The sequence below is a fragment of the Podarcis filfolensis genome (genome assembly GCF_964270895.1).
Source record: "Podarcis filfolensis genome assembly, chromosome: 17".
NCBI lineage: Eukaryota > Metazoa > Chordata > Lepidosauria > Squamata > Lacertidae > Podarcis > Podarcis filfolensis.
This window is the reverse complement of record NC_139621.1, coordinates 30,683,969-30,707,202: the sequence shown is the minus strand read 5'-3', so window position 1 is coordinate 30,707,202 and position 23,234 is coordinate 30,683,969. Positions and strand designations below refer to the sequence as shown.

At 42.6% G+C, this 23,234-nt stretch overlaps 1 protein-coding gene and 1 long non-coding RNA gene across 2 annotated transcripts in view; both read right to left on the bottom strand.

Annotated features, from left to right (window-relative positions):
• LOC310753143 overlaps positions 1 to 23,234 on the bottom strand; it is a 254,263-nt gene that overhangs the window by 73,400 nt on the left and 157,629 nt on the right. The gene's annotated exons all lie outside the window — the stretch shown is intronic.
• Positions 1 to 23,234, bottom strand: part of LOC310752670 (neuronal acetylcholine receptor subunit alpha-7-like) — a 112,379-nt gene that overhangs the window by 25,365 nt on the left and 63,780 nt on the right. Inside the window, exons 5-8 of the mRNA XM_083593568.1 lie at positions 22,827 to 22,906; positions 15,335 to 15,502; positions 11,414 to 11,608; positions 10,016 to 10,102 (exon numbers count right to left, since the gene is read on the bottom strand). Of these exons, the coding sequence (XP_083449694.1) occupies positions 10,016 to 10,102; positions 11,414 to 11,608; positions 15,335 to 15,502; positions 22,827 to 22,906 (530 nt within the window). The remainder of the gene's footprint in view (positions 1 to 10,015; positions 10,103 to 11,413; positions 11,609 to 15,334; positions 15,503 to 22,826; positions 22,907 to 23,234) is intronic.

The following is a 23,234-nucleotide window of genomic DNA, read 5'->3' as shown; positions in this document are numbered from 1 at the left end:
GGCAAAAGGATGCTTTCTGGGTCATGTGACCAGCATGACTAAACTGCTTCTGGCACAACGGGACACCGTGACGGAAACCAGAGTGCACGGAAGCGCAGTTTACCTTCCTGCCGGAGCGGTAGCAACTTATCTACTCGCACTTGTATGCTTTTGAACTGCTAGGTTGGCTGGAGCTGGGACCGAGCAACGGGAGCTCACTTTGTTGTGGGGATTCGAACCACCAACCTTTGGATTCGTAAGCCCAGGAGGCTCAGTGTTTTAGACCACAGCACCGCCTGCTCATGGGCAGCATATGGGCAGCCAATAAAGAGGTTTTAGCAGAGGCATCAGGTGCTGTTAGCTGCCTGCCCTCCTCAACAGTCTTGCTGCTGCATTGCATTCTTTACTGACTTGAGCTTCTGGACTAAGCCTAAGGGCAGCCCCGCATAAAGCTCGTTTCTGTAATCCAGGTTTATATTGTCTTCTATTAATGCAAACACCTCAGGAGCTGGCAAAGCTGCTACTAAGCTTGCGGACAGGCCAGGGTCATGTAGGAAAGTGGTACCTTTACCTGCCAAGGTGATGAGAAAGAGTATACATGGCCACCCTGTTCTATGCATCAGCGGTGACTTGAAAAGGCAAACTGCACAGGGAGCGCTGTTATATGAATTTACAATAAGATTCTGCACCTTGTGAGGAGAGGAGACAGAGAAGGGGGGGGGGACCAAATATATGTCTTATGAAAGTATATATCTTCACCCAAAGTAGCAGAATCTATGCTCTGGCAAACTTGTCTCCTTGGCCTAGTTCCTGCTCAGGAGGTAAATGTGGATCCAGGCTGTACAGATTCAGCCTGCAGGGGACGGGTTCACATGATTCAATACTCCCCTCTGCAACAACAACGATGGTAAAAAAAATATATCCTAAAGATAGAAGCACATGGAGCTGCACCAGGCAGGCTAGCTCTAGTCTAGCCTGCAGACTAAGATATAGTGACACAGAAAATCAAGGGACCAGAAAAAGTTCTCTCCCCAGATTAACACTTTCCTTGCTGAAGCAAAGAGACAAAGGAAACTGAAGGGGTGGACGTTTCAGTGGCAGCGGCAGCAGAACAAGGGTGAGCGGAATACGGGAGATGCAGGAAGAGATGAGTCTTATTTTCCCTGCCTCCAGCCAACACCACTCATGGTACATCTTGTAAAATAAAATAAAAATGTACCACTCTAAGTGTCAGGCAGACACAGGTCTGCTAGTCCCCCTCAGGTAGTTTTTGTCGTGAAGTGTCATGCAGCAAAAGATTAGCCCAACTGTGTTTTGTGTGGCTGAGGTTTTTGTCCTCAGACATCATGGAAGAAATAATCGCTTCTCGGCCTTTTGGCTAAGATCAAGTATAGACATCATGGAAGAAATAGAGGGGGAAATGTATGCATACAATAAGCCTTATGAACATTTAACATCATAAGTTTGGGGTGCAATGCCAGGATAAGTAATAATTATTCCGAAGGTGCAACACAGGTTACTTCTGTACTTTCTCTCATGAGGCAAACAGCCTTAAGGAATAAATTTCTACTGGGAGAAAGTCCCACCTAGTACCACAATGCTGACTGGATTTTCTACCATTCTGATACGGCCCTTAAACTTTTCTTAAAAGCAGGAGAACTGATTTGGCCCTTAAATTCTGGATCTTGCAAAGATTCCAGAAGGTTAGGCGGCAAATCTAGCTCAGAGCCTTGTGGCACTAACTGATTTATAGCAGCACAATAAATCTGTAATAAATCTCTGCGTCTTTTATTAACAATAATAAATCTGTTAGTCTTTACTGTGCACAATATCCCCAAGCTTTTAAAATGTTTTAATATGCATTGTGTTTTATATTAATTAGTTTTATATTACTAGAAAATGAACTAAACTTTTTTAAAAAAAGAAAAACCCAACAACTTGTTGGTGTTCTTAACAGCAAAGATGGCGTCTTCCTCCCATGTTAAGCCAAGTGTGAATTTGTCTGAGCTGAAACTATTCTCATTCCCCCATCCCACCATTTTTCTCAATGTTGGAAAACACCTCCTTTCTTACTTTGGCGATTATTATTTTTTTAAATATTACCTACTAGTCCTTTACATTTTCCTTCTATGCTTTTAGTTCTCAGGTGATTTCCTTTGCTCTCAGTAGTGTTAACCTATAGCCAAATCTGTTTATTTTACGGGATCACGCATGTATCTAACTGCAGAAGAAAGGAGGATCAGGAGCCAAGAGGAAAACCAAAACATGCAACCAGATGCCTGAAAGGTGAATGGTCACACAAACTCATTTCCAGGAAATACAGTTTTCAGTGACGTATTAGAAGTAAAAAACCAAAACCGACAAATATTTGGTATATCTTTACACAGTTATGATCATTTCTGGATCACCAACACTGAAAGTATTGCATCATTGGTAGGTTCCAGTTTGCAATGTGCTTCTGAACCATTTGCACAAGTGCAAGAGACTACAGCGAGTGCTGTTCACATTGACTTTCTGCCCGTAAAGTGGAAGAAGAAGCTGTGTGTACCAAAACTGGCTAATGAACGCTTCAGCATCATCTTAAGTGATGGTCGGCCAAGAGTTTGGGCACAGCCTCAGACATGATTTCAAAGACTAAAGCTGAGCCATTAGAGATGAGCCAAATCTAGTCATTTCCAGTGAAGATTTTGGGCAGTGCCAAACATGTACCGTAATTCCCTTCAGGGCATTCTTAGCCTTCTTTGCAGACATGTTCGTTTATTCATTTACATTGCCCACATTTCCCCACAGTGATGCCATGATGCAGTGAAATCTGATTACCTTTGCCGCTTTAAGATGTCTCTCTATTAGCCGTAAATAATCCCTGATTAGGTGGGATTATCTACATGACTAAGGCAGGAAGGAGAAAGAAGCAGCAAGCAGAGGCGAAATTGTGCCAGACAGGGTTGAGAGAGGAGGATATTCACAACAAGTATGGAGGGGTGTGGGTGTTTGTTTGTGTAGGGGGCTCTATCCCACCCAAAACTGGCTCCAAAGGAAAAGTGAGCCTGCTTTTTCTTACAGTGCAGCAAAGGTCTCTGCACGGACTAGAGACCTTATCGCACATTGGAAAGAAGTCTACATGGCAATGGGATGGTAGCTACCCCATAAGTTCCTCTTGGAATCGTGGTTATTTGTCAAACTCTGCTCATTCTTCACAAACACAAAAAACACCTCAGTTTTCCACAGAGAATTAAAATGTCAAGTACCACCATATTACCCCTTAGCCACATATTAGGCTTCTTCAGACAAATTTGATCTCTACACATAAACTAACCAGCATTTTTCCTACCACCTGGGGGGGGGGGCTGTGAAACCTAGGCCAGTGATGACCTACTCAACTACTTATTCATAAACAAGGGACCTTACAAAAACCCTAGCAAGCTTCCAGTACACACACACTCTCTTCCTCACAAGGAAACTGACTCTGAAAAGCTGCCCTGGAACTTACTTCCGCTTAGAGGCGAGGAAGTGTGCAACCATCTTAGAAGAAACCAGGCATTCAAAGAGCAATTGGACGGGTTGCCTTTGTTCTTGCATAATCTGAGTCTCTGCAAGGGCTGGGCTCCCCTGTCAGGCCTTGGTGGACCATTTGAGCTCCCCAAGGCATTGCAGTAGAACAAGCCACATTTGATTACAGCTGACTGAACAGGGCCCTGTCCAAACCATTGTGCTTTCAGTTCCATGAATATGTTTTGTGAAGGGACTTTTAAATATAAATGGGACTTTTAAATATATAAGGGACTTTTAAATATAGATGAAGCCGGTCTCCGAGATTTGTCTTTCTATCCATTTCTTGGCACATGAATCTGCAAACAGTAGCAACATCAGCTTGGATCAAGAGGAGGAATTCAACACCATACACTTCTGGTTATTCCCTCAGTGCAGGCGCTTCTGCTTGCCAGATGAAAAAGTCCCCCTTCTTCTCCTTCTGTGTGCTGTTCTCCTGAGCCCCACAAAGCCAATTTCAGGGGTACATGGGTAGAGGAAAGGGGAAAGCCCGTTGCACTAGAGGGTGTGCCTGCATGGGCTTCTACTAGCAGGATCAGTTAGCTGATTCCAGCCAATAATTTTTATCTTTCCATATATGTTCTTTTTTTCCAACAAAAGGAGGAATTTTCACCCAATGCATCTCCAGACTGATACCTCGATTTACATAAATGCACACTGGTTAAGGTCCAATGGATTTATCTAAAAGGGGGCTCGTGCACCATTTCTTCACATTCCTTTTTCTTTATTTTGTTTAGCTACCTAAAATATTTAGCACACTGCCGCTCCTCAGTTCATGATGTAACAATACTGGGGGGTGGGGGGATCTAACATTTAGGTTTGAAACAACAGGTCCACAATAGGAAATCGCTTTAGTAAAACTCTGCAGCCAAAATAGTAGCTCTTAACATCCAGAATACCCTACAGAATAAACATGATTTGTATCCACTTCAGAAAGAGACAAGGAAGGAGAAACGAAAGATGGAGGGACATTATGGAGCCTGGGGACATTATCCTTCTGACTTTTCATAGTGAAGACATTCAGAGCAGGGTTTGTGGCTGGCACAGGAGATCATGTAGGGAGAAGTGATGTCTAAAGTTATGTGGGATTGAGGCAGTGAAGAGATTTCAAGTCAAGCACTATAGCACCTTTATACTAATATACTGGCTTAATTGGCTATTATGTGCTCCAAAGGGCACAGAGCTTGCATCAGGGAGCAGATGTATATTTTATATATATGGTGATAAAATCAACATTTAAAGAGCGGAATTTAAGACAGGCACTTCCAATCATTGTCTGTGCAAACATTCCAGCTTGCCAGATGAAATGATACTACCTGCTTTCCCTCTGCATACTGTTGTGGAGGTTATCCTGACACCCCCCTCAGCTAATTTTGGGGGGAATGGGGGCACGTGGTGGGAGAAGAGAGGGGGAAAGCCCCATTGTGCACACAGAAGGCCTTGTGCAGGGCTCCCACTGACAGGACCTGTTAGCTGTGTTTAAGTTTGCTGTCCGTTTAAATGAGCCAGACCTTTCTCCAACCCTGAATTCAATTTGTGATTATGCCAGAGTGGGATGTTGCTGTTCAGTAAAATGATCCCCACCCTGGAAAAGTCTGTTGGCCTTCCTGGTGTAACAGCCATGTGTTCCTCTAGGCTAGATGCCTTCCCGGTGGCTGCTGTGAGCCTCCCAGGTATGGGAGACATTTCAGCAGGGAGACAAAAATCCAGCAAGCCGGAGAAAGGAACAAAGTACATTTGACCTAGATGGCTGCTTTGCGAGATGCATTTCAAATACATTCGATATGCTCTAATTGTTCAGGCATTACAAATTTTTCTGCAGTTATCTAAAGCATTAATGAGGCTTTTTAGAGATACTTTGTCTAAAGAGGCAGTTGGATGGCTCTGGGAAAGAGCTAAAACGCTGTGGTTGTGAACTGGGCCCACAACTTTGTTTTGAGATGCTTTCTGAATGACTAATCCATCCTTCTAAATGCCAGATTAGAAGACAGTCGAACTTTGGTTCTCAAACAGAATGCATTCCAGGACTCCATTTGACTCCTGGAACTGTTCGAAAACCAAGACGCGGCTTCCGATTGGCTGCAGGAGTGTCCTACAGCCAACCGGAAGCCATGGAAGCCGTGTTGGACGTTTGGCTTCCGAAAATCATTCGAAAACCGGAACACTCAGTTCTAGTTTTCGGTCATTCGGGAGCTGAAATGTATGAGTTCCAAGGCGTTCAGCAACCAAGGTACTACTGTGTTAGAAGCCAGTTCACTTCACAGTGGATATTTAAATTTCTTCAATATTGCCTTACAGTGGTACCTTGGGTTACATACGCTTCAGGTTACAGACTCCGCTAACCCAGAAATAGTACCTCTGGTTAAGAACTTTGCTTCAGGATGAGAACAGAAATCATGCTCCAGTGGCGCAGCAGCAGCAGGAGGCCCCATTAGCTAAAGTGGTGCTTCAGGTTAAGAACAGTTTCAGGTTAAGAACAGACCTCCGGAACGAATTAAGTACTTAACCCGAGGTACCACTGTATTGTGTATACTCTAGTGAATTCCTGTTGATTTGAGATGTACTGAGTTCTTCTACACAATCCACTTTTCAGAAATTTCCAAATGCTTTTTTGGATAGTTCTGAATTAATTCCAAGAGGTTCAGAATCATTGAGATGGGGCTCTCCCCATTTCTTCACCTCCTTCCATTCTGTTTCACTTACCAGTGCTGTGAAAAAGAGTCCAATTATATAGTAAGTTTCTTTTGGAAGAGAAAAAGATGTTTTAAAAATGAAAGTGAAAATACTTCGGGAATGTGTACATGATTTGATTTAACCATTTTCATTATCTTTGAATTCAAAGAAAATTTTATACAGATGGACTGCATTTGGACACAATGGTAAACCATAGTTTAGCATTATGAGAATGAGCCTCGGGGAATCTGGCTTGCAGGCTGCGCTTCCACTCCACTGAGCACAAGGAAATTAGAAGTTTCCACTTCTGTTTTAGATTCAGCATGCAGTGTCTAAACCATAAACTGTGGTTAATCTTAACTTGAAAAAAGCTAGCCTCAGAAACCATGGTTTGAAGTTGACTTATTTCAGCTAAGCATAGCTAAGGTTAAACACATTATGGCTATGTTTGGATGATCAAATCTTGGCTTAATTATAAATTAGGACATGAATAACTCTCATGCAGCTAGGAGGTTGCAGCTAACTGTAGCTTCCCGTTTCTACTGATCTGGGAAACTACGGTTAGTAGCTTCTAAGTAAGCTAGGATATAAAGCCATGATTTAAAACTGACTGATTATCCTAGATAGTTTGGAAGCCATCTATCATGGTTCTTCAGTTCAAACATAATAGGGAGCTATGGTTCACTGTGGTTTCCCTGTTTATTTCCCCGCTTCTATGAAAGGAGAAGCAAAACAGTTCGTGTGGGTGTGTGACACTTGTTTATATAGTGGCTTGTTAAACTGAGATTTCATCTTCTGAAATCTCAAATTCAAATTACCCGTATTTTTCGCTCTATAAGACGCACCAGACCACAAGACGCACCTAGTTTTGGGAGGAGGAAAACAAGAAAAAAAATATTCTGAATCTCAGAAGCCAGAACAGCAAAAGGGATCGCTGTGCAGTGAAAGCAGCAATCCCTCTTGCTGTTCTGGCTTCTGGGAAAGCTGCACAGCCTGCATTCGCTCCATAAGACGCACACACATTTCCCCTTACTTTTTAGGAGGGAAAAAGTGAGTCTTATAGAGCAAAAAATACGGTACATGGCAAGTCAAGCTAAAATGTGAGAATTTCCAAACGCCTCCTTGTGGTCAGGCCAGAGGAGAAGAGTTTGCATGTGAGCCCAAGGCTCACTGTAGTTCTGTTATATCCCAACCAGCCTATGATATCTCACACCACAAAGAAATTACAAGAAAGAATTCTAACTGCTGGGGATTTGGGGGGAAATGCTAATTTAATTCTTATTTGATGTAAATGGTCTTTGGTGGAAACGTGTGGGGCAGAAGTATAACTGGCTTTATAATGAGAGCGGTTAAGATAAGACTTGATCCTTTTTGCAGTTCGGTTGGTTAAAAAACTGCACCCTGCTATATGTAAACATAAGAGCCTTATTAAAAAAATCTGTTAGTGGCAGCAAAGGTTTTTACACACCACAGGAAATATAATGAGCCATTGCACCCTACAAGGCAGTTGAGGAAAGCGTTTGCAGTGGACAGAATGCACAAATTAATCTGAATTAACGTGGCTTTTTACAGAGAAGCGGAAATTGCAATGAACTTTGCAGAGATGTGTCCTTAAGAAAAATAACACTGGGAGAATTACTGTACATATTCTCAGTTAATGAAACCTCTGTTGGGTGCTGTACGGTTTTAATAATACAATAATTAATAATTAACGGAGAAGGAAAAAAACACAGGAAGAGAAATAAGGAAGAAGAGGAAGAGGAAGAAGAGAAAGAGGAAAGGAACCTGTAATGTTAGCCTTAGAGACAAAAGCATCCTTCATCATAGCTGTCAACTTTTCCCTTTTCTTGCGAGGAATCCTATTCGGAATAAGGGAATTTCCCTTAAAAAAAGGAAAACGTTGACAGCTATGTCCTTCATATGCACTATATCAAGGCAGCCAGATATCATGAAGTTATTCCCACCCTTCACTTCAGAGATGTTTGCTGGCAAAGGTACTGAAAACTTAATCATGAATATAAAAGGGATTAAATCTTCCATTGGAAAAAGGGGGGAGGGAAAATACTTAGTCACATTCAGGAGTTTGTCTAAATATCTCCCCAATTTGGGTGTATGTGTGAGGGGATTGGGATGGCTTAGGATCCTTCAGATCCAAGCCACTTTCCATAATGCTCCAGAACATCCCCTTTATGACTCTTCTACCACCAGAGCGCCAACATCATCTGAACCAAAACTTCAGAGGAGCTGCTGTGGCAGATGGGAGAGGGAAGCTCCAATATTAGACCTCCCTCTCTGGTCCAATCTACAGTATTTGTGTGTTTTTACATGTTGGCAGAAGCCCCCCAGAGTGGCTGGGGCAACCCAGTCAGATGTGTGGCATATAAATAATAAAATTCTTATTTTTCTCCAGAGACACCCTCCCAGGAAACACAGCATTGCAACTTCAGCAATGCTCTGAAGTCTCCGTCTGAAGTACTGGTTTCAACATTCAAGTTACCATTCTGTGTAACAGTTTTTCCAGAACTGACCAAGTGGGTGAAAACTTAACCTTAGAATAAAAAATAAAAAATAAAAAATAATTATTTATACCCTGCCCTCTTCAGCCAAGACTGGGCTCAGGGCAGCTAACACCCGATATAAAAACAAATTGATTGAAATACAACTTAAAAAACAATATTAAAATACAACATTAAAACATTAAAATGCAGCCTCATTTCAGTGGAAACTCAAATCAAAAACTTTTTTGGGGATGAAAACATCAAGTTTTCACCAAGGCTAACTATCCAAACTGGTCCTACATGGGCCAGAAAAAAGACAGGGAAGTCCCCAAATAGGAGTTCCATCACAGGAGGAGAAAGGAAAAAAGAAAGAGGGGGAGGGAATCAAATTGATTCCAAGCCAAAGGCTAGGTGGAACAACTCTGTCTTACAGACCCTGCGGAAAGAAATCAGATCCTGCAGGGCCCTGGTCTCATGAGACAGAGAGTTCCACCAGGCTGGAGCCAGTGTTGAAAAGGCCCTGGCTCTGGTTGATGATGATGATAATAATAATAATAATAATAATAATAATAATAATAATAATAATAATTATTTATTATTTATACCCCGCCCATCTGGCTGGGCCTCCCCAGCCACTCTGGGCAGCTTCCAACAAAATATTAAAATACTGTAATACATCAAACATTAAAAGCTTCCCTAATCTGACTTCCTTAGGGCCCGGGAACTCTAGGGTGTTGCTATTTATGGACCTTAAGGTCCTCCGTGGGGCATACTGGGAGAGGCGTGGGGCATACTGGGAGAGGCGTGGGGCATACTGGGAGAGGTGGTCCCATAGGTATGAGGGTCCTACAAGCACTGCAGGAAAGGATGAGGTTTGCCATGAACAAATATTCTCACAAAGACTAATAAAATGGTGCTAACAAACATTACTCGTCATCGCCTTCACCCCATTTATTTTCAAGGTTACCCACTTGTCTATTGCACTCACTTCTGCCCCACTGACAGCCCCATCTTCCTTCTTTCCCCCCTTCACACAGCCTTCTCACCTTCAGGCATTTCCCCCCTTCATGAGCAGCCAGGAGAACCGCTATTTACAGAAGACGTGACAAGCGATCTGGGGTGTGTGTAGCCCCCCCAAACCGTAATGGCTCCCTCCTCCCTCCTTCATGCGCTAAATAAAGTGAAGACGTTTTCAAGTCTCATTCGTTTCAGCTGGAGAACTCAGGCCATGCTTGTCTCCCTCCAGAGAAACCAAGGGCACTTGAAAGTGCTGCAAATTGGGCTGGGTTGTGAGGCGCCAGCACCCATCGACATACCTATCAAGGGGACGGAATCTGAGGTGGCAGGCATGATCTCAGCAACAAGGAGCATGAAAACCGTGAGAGACAGGAGGACCGTAATACCTGCAATCAAATTGCGAAGGAGACAAAAGGTGAGGCAAGATCTGAATGCTTTCTGTTTCAAAGATTATGAACAGTGAGCGTGTTCCTTTGATTAGGCATGCAATTAAACATTACATATTGATCTCAGAACGTCAACTCGGGAGACCCTAATAAATCAAGGGTGCAGAGAAATATATGTTGCTAGGTCCAGCAGAACTACAGCTGTTTCACACATTGCAGTACATGCAATGCCCATTCTGCCAGTGTCATCCTGGCTCCTTTCTTAACCTGCATTTTCCTTACTTTTGAGTAGGTCAGCCACATGTCATACTTAACAGAAGACAGTCTTCTATTTTGAGGCGCTTCTATTTGAAGGCATCTACTTGAGGGCTGTCCAGTCCATGTCTTGTTTAAAGATGAGGAACTATTTAAAAAACGTAGATCAGGGATCTTGAAGTTGCCCATCAACAGTTGGGCACACCTACACAGCAGACCGGGTAGGCGCACAAGTCAACTGTTGCCTTCCCCACTATGGTGACATGTGTTGTCCTTCTGTTTCAACCAGAGTTTCCCAAACTTGGGTCCTCCAGCTGTTTTTGGACTACAATTCCCATCATCCTTGACCACTGGTCCTGCTAGCTAGGGATGATGGGAGTTGTAGTCTAACAACAGCTGGAGACCCAAGTCTGGGAAACCCTGGATTAAACCATAGCGATTTATGTGTAAATATACCAGGCATAGGCAAACTCTGGCCCTCCAGATGTTTGGGACTACAATTCCCATCATCCCTGACCGCTGGTCCTGTTAGCTAGGGGTGATGGGAATTGTAGCCCCAAACATCTGGAGGGCCGGAGTTTGCCCATGCCTGATATATACCTATAACCACATGCGGCTGATAAACAAATTGGTGTCCTCTTGTTGTGGCGATGCATAACTAGCCAGCCTAGTTCTGAGAGGGTGACACTGGCATGAGAAGGACCCTTCCCATGCAGTTTCTCAGTGGTTTCCACACTTCTCAGGCAGCACAAGAACAAGTCTTGGGGAGGTAAACTGAGGTGGTAGGAATTTAAAGCCGAGCCACCATCAGCTATAAAGCTGGGGTGCCCATATTTTCGAATGCTCCCCCGCATGTAAAAAAACCTAGCACACCAGGCAGGTGATTGTGCTAAACTTTCCTCTCAGATGCTAGGGATGTTTTAAAATCCAAACAAACATGGTAACGCTTCAAAACTATGAATGCCTGCAGTCTAAAGCGGTACACTCTAGAATCCTACCACCTCTGTGTCCCACTTCTGTCAATGTGTGGAGTAGCTCTAAATTCTCAGCTCTTACCCAAGGATATTTTCTCTCCAGAGTCAGCTGGCAGCAAGAAAACAAGCAATGCTAAGCCTGATATGAGGACGCATGGAATCAGTAAGTTCAATCCATAGTAGAGGGTGCGGCGGCGCATTGTCACGGTGTAAGTCACATCCGGATAAGGCTCCTTACAGCACTCATAGTACAACTCGTTTCTTTTACCTGGGACACCTGCACAAAAACAAATTTGAAGTAAGAAATGAGGAGAAATACGCTGCATTCTTACAGCCCTTGGCTATGTTAGTAGGTCTATGGTCTGGCTCCTCAATCCCCACTCTCATTTTCCAATAATGTAGGCCATGCAGTAGGGTCACAGCTCATCAGCAAAACATCTGTTTTGCATGCAGAAGGTACCAGGTGTCTCCAAGGAAAGACTCCAGGTCTGAAAATCTGGGGAACCACTGCCAGTCCATGTAGAGAATACTGACCTACAAGGACTCAGTGTAAGGCAGCTGCATATGTTTCTAATTGGGCTCAATCCAGATGTCACACCAAGTCATGCTTTGCCAACCATAGCTGTGGTATGAACTGATAAAGCATGCTTTCTGCCCAGGCAGCAAATCAGAATTACAGTGGTACCTTGGTTCTCGAACGTAATCCATTCTGGAAGTCCGTTCGACTTCCAAAACGTTCCAAAAACAAGGCATGGCTTCCGATTGTCGCAGGTGCCCCAGAAACAAAAGCTAACAGCCACATCGGACGTTCAGCTTCCAGAAAATTTTCAAAAACCGGAACACTTACTTCCGGGTTTTCAGCATTCAGGAGCCAATTAGTTTGTCAAGTAAGCCATTCGAGAACCAAGGTTCCACTGTATTGTGGCTATAGCCATGGCTGAAGCCACTAGGCCTTAGAGACATAAGCAGAGGGAAATGACATCATAGAAGCAGCTCTCACTGGGAATTCCCTAACATACCCTCCCTCCTGCCAATTGCCTGTCTGTAGCCCTGGCTTTGCAATCACTTCTCTTAGGTGCCAACATGGTTGCCAACTCAAAAGCAATTGACGTCACTGGCACTAGCCAATGCAGGCAGACTTCTGCAGTGTTCATGGCCAGAGCATGAGCAAACAATCCCCAGATCCCAGCTAGCTACTTTCCCATATGGCAGATGGTTGCAGCTGAGAGATCAGGGCTTGCCTGAATCCCATTTAAATTTGCTCCTCCAGGCATCCTTCCTCTATTACAGGAATGTCGGTTGTCCAAATTGTTTGGATGACTTTGAAGGCTTTGCCCTCTAGCTTTGCCTTAATGCCTCTTCTCTACTTATTCTCAATAACTCTTGAGGACGTAATAATTCTTAGCATCTCGGGAAATAAGGTGAGAAAGCAAAGCCTGCCGATAGATATTTAGCTCTCTCCTGGGGCTAATGCAACTCTCTATGCATTTCATTTTGTACACATACTGAAAAATCCATACAAATCTATTATCCAGCCTAGGGCGGGGGTGGGGTTGGAATTTGGTGAAAAACATGCCATATGATAATCGTCAACATTTCCAAAGAACTGTCATAAGAAATACAGCATCCATCCCTCCTCTGGCAAATGTCATTATAGGACTATAACATGTAATTGCCCATTCTCTAAGCTCTCCATCAGATTCAAGCAACAATCAATGGTTATTATAATGTCCAGTGTGATGGCTTGCACTTTTCAAGCTGTTTAACAGCACAGCGGAGCTGAAATGATTTATACCTTTTTTTGTTTTTGTTTTAGCATACAACAGATGTTACTTCTGTTTTCCATAGATTCCCTGGCACCTTTCTTGAAAACGTTGGTTCATTTTCGGCGGGGCTGTGGATTGGCCGAGAAAGCCTTAAAGGGGCATGCCTGGAGAGTCTTGCAAGCCTTGGCTGGGTTTGCTGGGCAGCCTGAGCACAAGCCCTAAAAGGGCAGGTCTGGGGAAGCTCAGAGCGCTGTGCCTTTAAAACAGCATCTGCTGGAAGAAGCTGCCCTGTTTTGGAGGCCACCTTCCCAAAACGCCAGCCATCGAGGTGAAAATAAAGAATGACGAATGCTCAAACTCCCTTGGCAGGAGAGAGATCTCATAAAATGAGATGTTCCTTTCTTTATCTGAGCTGGTGGCAGCAGCACTGATGATGAGTGCAGGAACAACATTCTGGACTTTTGTTGTCCCTGAAAAAAAGGCCTTTGTAGTGGATGCCCTGTGTGCTGCTGCTGCTGTTGGCAGCTTTCCTGACTAGGCCTTGACATCCAACAGGCTCCCCCAGCTCCCCACGAGCACTTTGTAGCTCTGCAGAATGTGGGCTTCCAGACCTCTCCAAACCTGGAGGTGGAGAGAGGCTGTGGTGCACGAGGCACCCGGCCGCAGCAGTCCCTGCCCCCCTCCAAGGGCACGCCCCACGAAGGGTTTAGAGATGGGTAGAAGCTGGGTTGGGTTGCACCAGTAGATCTCCTGGTGATGTGCAGTAGATCAGCAAGGTTTGCTGACTCCCAGTTGTACAACATCAGCGGCAACAAAATGACTCTCCCCCAAACCCCCAAATCAGAAGGCTAACTGGAGGTTTGCTTCTGTGCAAGAGGACTGTGAGATCAGCTTAGATCTCCTACGTATTCAGAGGCACCCTGCTCTTTAATTCTAACTGTCATGGTTTTTTTACACCTGGCTCCAGCTGGTGGTCTAGTTAAAGAAGAAAACAACGTAGATCAGACAAGCCTGAAGTCTGTCCACTGCTGCGGATTTCTGGGAGGCAGAGGGCGAGGGGTGGGGCTGATGCAGCGCAAACACATCAGCAGAGCCCATCTGGCGGATGTTCACCACACTGACCTTGCCGCCATTGGGGATGGGAGATCAGGTATGTGTTAGAATTCCTGCTCTATGATTGCAGTCATTGTGTTGTTGTCTTTCACATGGCAGTATATGTTTTGACTCCACAGAGTGGAAAGTGATGGAAACAGGATGTTTGTGTTACTGTGTTCCATGAAGTGGGACTTTTGTCCTTTGTTATTTTTCTCTTTGCTGTCCAATGCTAGAGAGAGAGGGAGCCATGTTGCAGTGCTCCGTGTGTGTTCATATGTAAATAAAGTAGATTAGTCAAAATACTGAGTTGCAGAGGTCTGTCACGCAAGCCATGCGCAAACTCTGCGGATCCCTAAGTGTACCTGTGTCAGTTGGCATCGGTTGCTGTGATGTTCGGGTAGAAGAAAGCTTTTGAAGCTCCCGAACAATCGACCAGGAAGGAGGGAACATGTCAGTCGGGCATGTGTCTCTACCAGGGTCCTACTCGAGTGTAGGCTGAACTCCTGCCAGTATGCACCTCCACTTCTTGCTATTGGAGCAACCACTTTGGGGTGCTTTTGGTATCTCTGTTCCAAATAAGAGGCATGCCCAGAGTAAAAAGGTAAAGGTAAAGGGACCCCTGACCATTAGGTCCAGTCGTGACCGACTCTGGGGTTGCGGTGCTCATCTTGCTTTACTGGCTGAGGGAGCCGGCATACAGCTTCCGGGTCATGTGGCCAGCGTGACTAAGCCGCTTCTGGAGAACCAGAGCAGCGCACGGAAACGCCGTTTACCTTCCCACTGGAGCGGTACCTATTTATCTACTTGCACTTTGACGTGCTTTTGAACTGCTAGGTTGACAGGAGCAGGGACTGAGCAACGGGAGCTCACCCCATCGCGGGGATTCGAACCGCTGACCTTCTGATCGGCAAGTCCTAGGCTCTGTGGTTTAACCCACAGCGCCACCCACATCCCTTTAGCAACACACAAAGAGGGCATGAATGTCTGCTGAGTGTTGCTAAGCATATGCTCAGAGTGAAGCATGCCCCTGCTTGCAATTTTAATTTGGAGTGGGGGAAGACAGTGTTCCTCCATTAACAGAAGTTTAGGGAAGACTGGATTAGATTCACTTGTCTTAGGTTCGTTTAATAAAGCCAACTTACCCACTAAATCCCATTCTCCGTTGGATATGTAATTGGAAATATCAGCTTCGAGCATCTGCAGATCAAGCAGCCAGCCATTGTGTGTCCAGGAGCCAAACTTCAAATCGCATTTCTGCACATCAAAAGGAAACCAGCGGACATCAATGTAACATGTGCTCTTCAAGATGCCTGTAAGTAATTAGAAACGGGCATGTAAATGTTTCTAAAGGGGGAAAGCAGTGAGATCTTAAAGGCAAGAGAGGAAGGGGAATGAAATTGCAGTCATATCCACCTGTTATCAAGAGTTCAAGGGAGCAGACAGCTTTGAAATGCATTCCAAATTGATCTGCTAACAAACGGTGCCTATAATTCTGCGTTTCAGTCATGGTCTTCAGAGGATCATCTGATGAAAAAGCTGATTGAAAATAATAACTGGCGCCTCACAGTTAAGCTGCATGGAGCTTAAGCCTCCAAGAAACAGATCTCAGGTGCTTTAGCTGCATTGCATCTACTTTAGGGGCTGTGTGGCGTATCAAACCACCGCAAACAAAACGGAGAGCAACAGCAGAATTGCTAGTTGTGGTCGTCATCCATACTGCTAAGCAGATGTTCTTAATTGTAGTAATGTTTCATGCTTCCCACTTCACTAGGAGGTAGGAAATGTCAAGATGGGCAGCTTTGTGAGGAGAGACTCCTTCATGCTATTACAGACTTTGGCCAGGTTATCTTAAAGAGTACCTCCTCCCATAGATGCCACCTGAACCTTAAGATCCTCTTCAAAGGACCTTCTCCTTTTGCCTCCTCCAAGTCAGCTGAAGCAATTATCAAGTACAGAGCCTTTTTTTTCATATAATATTTATTGGAATTTTACAAAAACATCAGTTTACAAAATACAAAAAAGAACATATGAAAAGAACAAAATAAATAATAAAAAAGAAAACCTAAAAAAATACATAAAAAAGAAAAAATACAAATAAAAATACAATATACAAAAAACGAATAGGTAAAAGAGAATTAAAAACAAATCCATTTTTTATAACTTTATGCTCATTAACTTGTTTCCTTGACCTCCTCACACCTCCCCTTTTCGTATTCCCATTTAGATAATCAAATCAGCAAATCCTTACCCTCTTTCATTTATCTTAACTCTATATCTTAACATATTATAACTCTATATTTTCATCCATTATCAATTCATTTTTGCATATTCTTATTAACTTTGTTGCTAATACCCCCTATTCAATCCAATCATCATTTTAACATTCATTAATTTTACAATATTTCTGTAGATAGTCTTTAAATTTCTTCCAATCTTCTTCCACCAACTCTTCTCCCTGGTCTCGGATTCTGCCAGTCATTTCCGCCAGTTCCATATAGTCCATCACCTTCATCTGCCACTCTTCCAGGGTGGGTAGATCTTGTGTCTTCCAATACTTTGCAATCAGTATTCTTGCTGCTGTTGTTGCATACATAAAGAAAGTTATGTCCTTCTTTGGCACCAATTGGCCGACTATGCCCAGGAGAAAGGCCTCTGGTTTCTTCAGGAAGGTATATTTAAATACCTTTTTCATTTCATTATAGATCATCTCCCAGAAAGCCTTAATCTTTGGGCACGTCCACCAAAGGTATAAGAATGTACCTTCATTTTCTTTACATTTCCAACATTTGTTATGAGGCAAGTGATATATTTTTGCAAGCTTGACTGGTGTCATGTACCACCTATATATCATTTTCATAATATTCTCTCTTAAGGCATTACATGCCGTGAATTTCATACCGGTGGTCCACAACTGTTCCCAGTCAGCAAACATAATGTTATGACCAATATCTTGTGCCCATTTAATCATTGCAGATTTAACCGTTCCATCCTGCGTATTCCATTTTAACAGCAAGTTATATATTCTTGAAAGTATCTTAGTTTTGGGATCTAACAGTTCTGTTTCCAATTTTGATTTTTCCACCTGGAAGCCAACTTTCTTGTCCAAATTATAGGCCTCTCTTATTTGATAATAATGAAGCCAGTCTCACACTTTATCTTTTAATTTCTCAAAACTCTGCAATTTCAATTTGTCTCCTTCTTGTTCCAATATTTCCCAATATTTCGGCCATTTGGCCTCCATATTGAGCTTTTTCTGAGCCTTCGCTTCCATTGGTGACAACCACCTTGGGGTTTTATTTTCCAATAAGTCTTTGTATCTTATCCAGACATTGAACAATGCTTTCCTGACAATATGGTTTTTAAATGCTTTATGTGCTTTAACCTTGTCATACCACAAATATGCATGCCACCCAAAAACATTATTAAAACCTTCCAAATCCAAAATGTTTGTGTTCTCAAGAAGCAGCCAGTCTTTCAACCAGCAGAATGCTGCTGATTCATAGTAAAGTTTAAGGTCTGGCAGGGCAAATCCGCCTCTTTCCTTTGCATCAGTTAATATTTTAAATTTTATTCTGGGCTTCTTGCCCTGCCAGACAAATCTAGAAATGTCTCTCTGCCACTTCTTGAAACAGTCCATCTTGTCCAAAATTTGCAATGATTGAAACAGAAATAACATTTTTGGCAATACATTCATCTTTATAGCTGCAATTCGACCCAACAAGGAAAGCTTCAACTTTGACCATATTTCTAAGTCTTTTTTCACTTCTGTCCAACATTTCTCATAGTTATCTTTAAATAAATTTAAGTTCTTAGCAGTCATATTAACCCCCAGATATTTTACTTTCTTAACTAATGTTAAACCTGTCTCCTTCTGAAACCTCTTTCTCAATCGGTGTTAAATTTTTCTCAAGAACTTTAGTTTTTGACTTGTTCAGCTTAAATCCTGCCACATGACCAAATTCTTGAATCAGTTCTAATACTCTTTTCGTACTAGATTCTGGCTCCTGTAATGTCAAAACTAGGTCATCTGCAAAAGCTTTCAATTTGTATTGTTTGGCTCCGACCTGGATACCTTTAATCAGACGGTCCCTTCTAATCATATTTAGCAAAACCTCCAGGACCGAAATAAAAAGCAATGGGGAAATTGGGCAGCCTTGTCGTGTACCTTTCTCTATCTTAAATTCCTCTGTCATCACATTATTCAAGTACAGAGCCTTTTTGGTAGTGGCACCGTTCCTACTGAATGACATTCCAGAGATTCTTGCCTGGCCCAACTCACCTGACCCTGCTTTATACATGATTGAAGCAGATCCTGGTTAAACACCCACGAATTGGGCATGATCACATGCACTTCGATCAGCTGTGAAAATTGCAACCTGCTCGTAGTCTAGCTAAGTTCCATGGATTATACTACTTTTGCAAACTTCTGTTTACTGCATATCACCAAACGTTCTACAAGTCTGTTTCAAATTACAACTGCAATGCTTCTTCAACAAAAAACGACAACAAAGACACTTTGGAGCGTGTGCTGACATTCATAAAAGAGCATATAATGGCCATATATTCCCTTGGAATTGATTTCATTTTCTTATAACTTGCTCTCCAGTAAAAACCCGACATCCCCCCCCCTTTGTCTTTGATTTACTTTGCTTTTCTCGAGGGGCTGTCTGCTCTGGCATAAATGATTCATGTGACACTAGTCAAAAGCTATGTAAGGGATTAATATTTATCACGTATTATTTGTCATCTAATTATTTCATGTTCCGCCAGTTAAAATCAGAAGCAGAAAGGAGAGAATAACAAAATGCCTCAAAGGTGCTGTTTGTTGTGCAACTTGCGGTGGTGGACAATTAGCTTGTTTTTGTTAGATAGCCAAGTTTTATTGGCTGTTTTGAATGTGCAGAGACTTGATTACGTTACATGCTAGTGACAGTTGGCCTTTCATCACTTGATTGGCAGACGGAAGAGAGGTAGGCTAAGCAGCCAGGGACACCCTGGTCTGGTTCCTGGCTTCTTCCTTTCCCACTTCTGAGGTGTCTCCTCCCTCAAGCAATGGTGGCAACTTGGCTGAAGGGTCTAGAAGTGGAGGGAAATCTCTCCTACCCCTGCCCTGACTCTCAGGCTGCAGACACACCCAGTGGCCCCACTCCTCTTCAACCTGTTTATTAGCGATATGAAGCTCTTTCTGAACGAGTCTCAAGCCAACATTCATGCCCCCCGCCTAGCTGATTTTCGCTGCCCTTTGCTCCTATATGCCGACGATGCAGCAATCCTTTCCTACTCTAGAGTTGGTTTATGCAGAGCTCTAAAGATTTTTGCGGCTTATTGCAAACTTAACCATCTGACAATTAATCATGGGAAATCTAAAGTCCTGGTCTTTACCAGGTCTCGGAAAACTTACAGCTGGAAGTTAGATGGAGTCCAATTAGAACAGGTTTTCAAATTTAAATACCTGGGAGTCTTTTTTCATTACAATCTAAGCTGGAAGCCACAGATACAGTATTTACTAAACAAAGGGAAAACAATACTTTATACTCTACTCCAATTTCTTGCGGCCGACGGAGCCTCTCACATCCCTTCTGCATTGAAGGTATACCACGCAAAAGTGGTTTCCACCCTCTGTTATGCTGCCCCGCTCTGGGCCCCAGGGTCCAATTTAACATCACTGGGGACATTGCAGAATCAGTTTCTCCGTCGCCTTCTGAAACTCCCCATGTGTGTGAGCAACACAGCCATACGTCTGGAGTTAAGGATTGCATCATTGGAGACTGTCATCTGGAAGCGAGTCTTTGGCTATTGGCTGTCCAGCTGGCATAGGCTTCCCGACCATTACCTTTTTCAGTGCCTCTGGCGGGACGCCTTTGTCAATCCGTGGGTAGGAAAAATCCATGCCAAACTTCTGAGCATCGGAATTTCCCCAGCGGACTCCTTAAAGATGAACTTACGCTCAGCCAAAAGCCTTATTGAGCAAAGATTAGCGGACATTGAAAATCAACACAACCTCGCCAGGGGTGGGGGTGTCTGCTCCCCCAGGTATCACGGAATAACCCCACCATTTGGCCTTCCATCATACATGTCATCTCTTTCATCAGTACCACACCGACGTGCATTTATTCGTGCAAGGTTCAATGTCTTTCCATCGAACCTGCTGAACCACAGATTTTCCAAGGGTTTGGTGTCTCCGCTATGCGTGTGTGACGGGGAAACTGTTGAATCTCTTTCACATATAATGTTCAACTGTCCCCTACATAGCATAGCCAGGGCTAAATTCCTGGGTCCTGCTTTACTGCGCTTGGTTGGCAGGCCTGTTGAGTCACACGCCGCACTGCTTTTGCAGGATACAGATCCTTCTGTAACTCTGCAGGTGGCAAGATTTCTGAATGCGGTTATCTCACACTCAAAAACCACCAAAAAACAACAACAACATCAAAACTAATCGGACTGTTATGATGAGAGTGCATGTCGGAGTTCATCTTCAGTTTTCCTTTTCTGTGATCCGTCCCTTGGAGTTCTCCTGGCCCCTAGCTGTCACTTGGCTCTGCTCAATGACCCACCCTTGCATCGTGGTGTTCACCTTCTGTTGTCGGATATATCTGTTTTTATGCCCCTGTGTTTTTATGTTTGTACATATTTTGTGGGCTAATAGCCGTAAATAAATAAATTGAATTGACACACCCAGTGCCAGATTTACGTATAAGCTAAACAAGCTATAGCTTAGGGCCCCAAAAAAATTTAAAGGGGAAAAAACCTGGATGTACATTTCCAAAATATAAGATAAAAAACAAGTAAATTAGAACCTACATACAGCAACAGCGTTTTGTGTTGTGTAGGCTCCTATGGTGTAAATAATGGGCCCCGCCTGCTCGCCTGCTCCCTAAAATATCACATAATTTGTTATGTGCAAATGGCTTTAGATACCTATTGAGCCCATAAATTGCCATATGGCATATATTCAACACAAAAAACAGTGACAATTTGTTGTTGACAACGGACAGCTGGACATATAAAGGGCCCCATTACCCTCAGTAGCTGAGGGCCTCATCAAACCTAAATCCAGCCCTGTACACACTATGCATTGAATCAAATGTCTTCCCTCAGAAGAATCCTGCAAACTGTAGTTGACTCCTCACAGAGCTGCTGTGCCCAGTCTCCTTTAATAGTCTACAGTTTCCAGGATTCGCTGGTGGGAAGACAAGGGCTCACAGTGATCAAAGAGTGCTTTATGTATGGCGTGAAATTATCTGAGATGGAACAACAGCTTGCCTTAGCCCAATGGAGGAGGCATGGTAGTGGCTCAAGAAACCAACTCCTTTAAAGAGATCAACTCCAATTTGGTCAAAAAACAGAAGAGCAAGGAGCTGGTAAGAGGCTTGTTCTTTGAACTTCTGCACTCTCCCAAATGTCAATTTCGCTTTCAGTACAATTTTTTCCTCAAGTAAGTTTAGCGGCATGAGGACCCCTGCACAGCATATTCATATTGTAGATTGCAATGACAGAATAATCCGCATACATGTTTTCATACGTGGCATATTCACCTCATCTGGTTATCAGAATCACGAAAAGGAACTTCCGAGTGTTAGGCACTTGTCAAGACCTGTCTTTGCTAATATTCTTTCTTTTTCATATGCTTTTCAAATTTACACATTTCATTAATTTTACAATCCATTTACCATTTCAAAACTTGACATCCTCCCCCCTCTTTCTGCGGTTCCTTAAATTTATTTTTTTTCACATCTTCTGCAAATCCAAATTCATTTAATTTACTCATTTAATTACCTACTGTAAATATATACTCTTACAAAACTGCAGGTTATTACAATAATCCTGCTAATGTTTTAATCTGTTTACAATTTATCTGTAAATATTCAACAAACCATTTCCATTCTTTTATAAAGAGTTTGTTATCTTAATTTCTTATTCTTTCAGTAAGTTTTGCCATTTCTGCATATTCCGTAAGTTTTTGTATCCATTCTTCCTTTGCTGGGACTTCTGCTTCTTTCCATTTTGGGGCAAGTAACATTATTGCTGCTGTAGTAGCATACATGAATAAGTTTCTATACAACTTAGGTAGTTCTGTCTCTATAATTCCCAAAAGAAAAGATTCTGGTGTGTATATATATATATATATATATATATATATATATATATATATATATGTTATTTTGAACATCTTTTTCGATTCATTATATATCATTTCCCAGTAAGCTTTAACCTTACTACAAGACTACCACATATGATAAAAATAACCTTCTTTCTCTTTACATTTCCAACATTTGTTTGCTTTAGATTTATACATTTTTGCCAATTTACTTGGTATTAGATACCAACAATATATCATTTTCATATAATTTTCTCTTAAACCATAACACACTGTACATTTTATATCCAGATTTCACAGTTGTTCCCATGCTTCCATGTCTATATTATGACCTATATCTGTTGCCCAGTGTATCACTGAGGATTTTACTTGCTCATCCTTTGTCATTCGTAATACTCTCAGGCACGAACCTCATTAAAGGTTTGTGCAGTTTTAATTAAAGCATATACTAACAATACAGTTAAGCCTTCTAATCCACAGTCACATATATGAATTCCTGATCCAGGGGATAACTCAATATATGAAAAGCCTCTTACCTGGAGGGATATACTGGCAAGATCCCGTATAGTTCACTAGAACATTTGTATGAAACGTTGCATCAAATCTCTCGTCTGCACTACAAAAGACAGCAGAAAAGGTATGTGGGGTGTTGTTTACTGGTTGCATTTGTTGCAATGTAAGAGATGCAAAACATTGTAAAAGATGATCCTATTGTTTTTAGTAAGACTTTAAACTGATTGAAGATCTCTGTTGCCATTTTTGTTTTTTTAATGTTTTCCAGTAGAAATATTGGAATAAATAACTCAAAATCATTGGCTACAGGAGGATAAGTCAATGCTGCAAATGACACAATACAGGCTGAACTCTGATCCTTTTAAAATGCATGATCAGCTGTAATTACTTCTTCCACCCTACAAACAGATATACAATGGACGCTTGGGTTG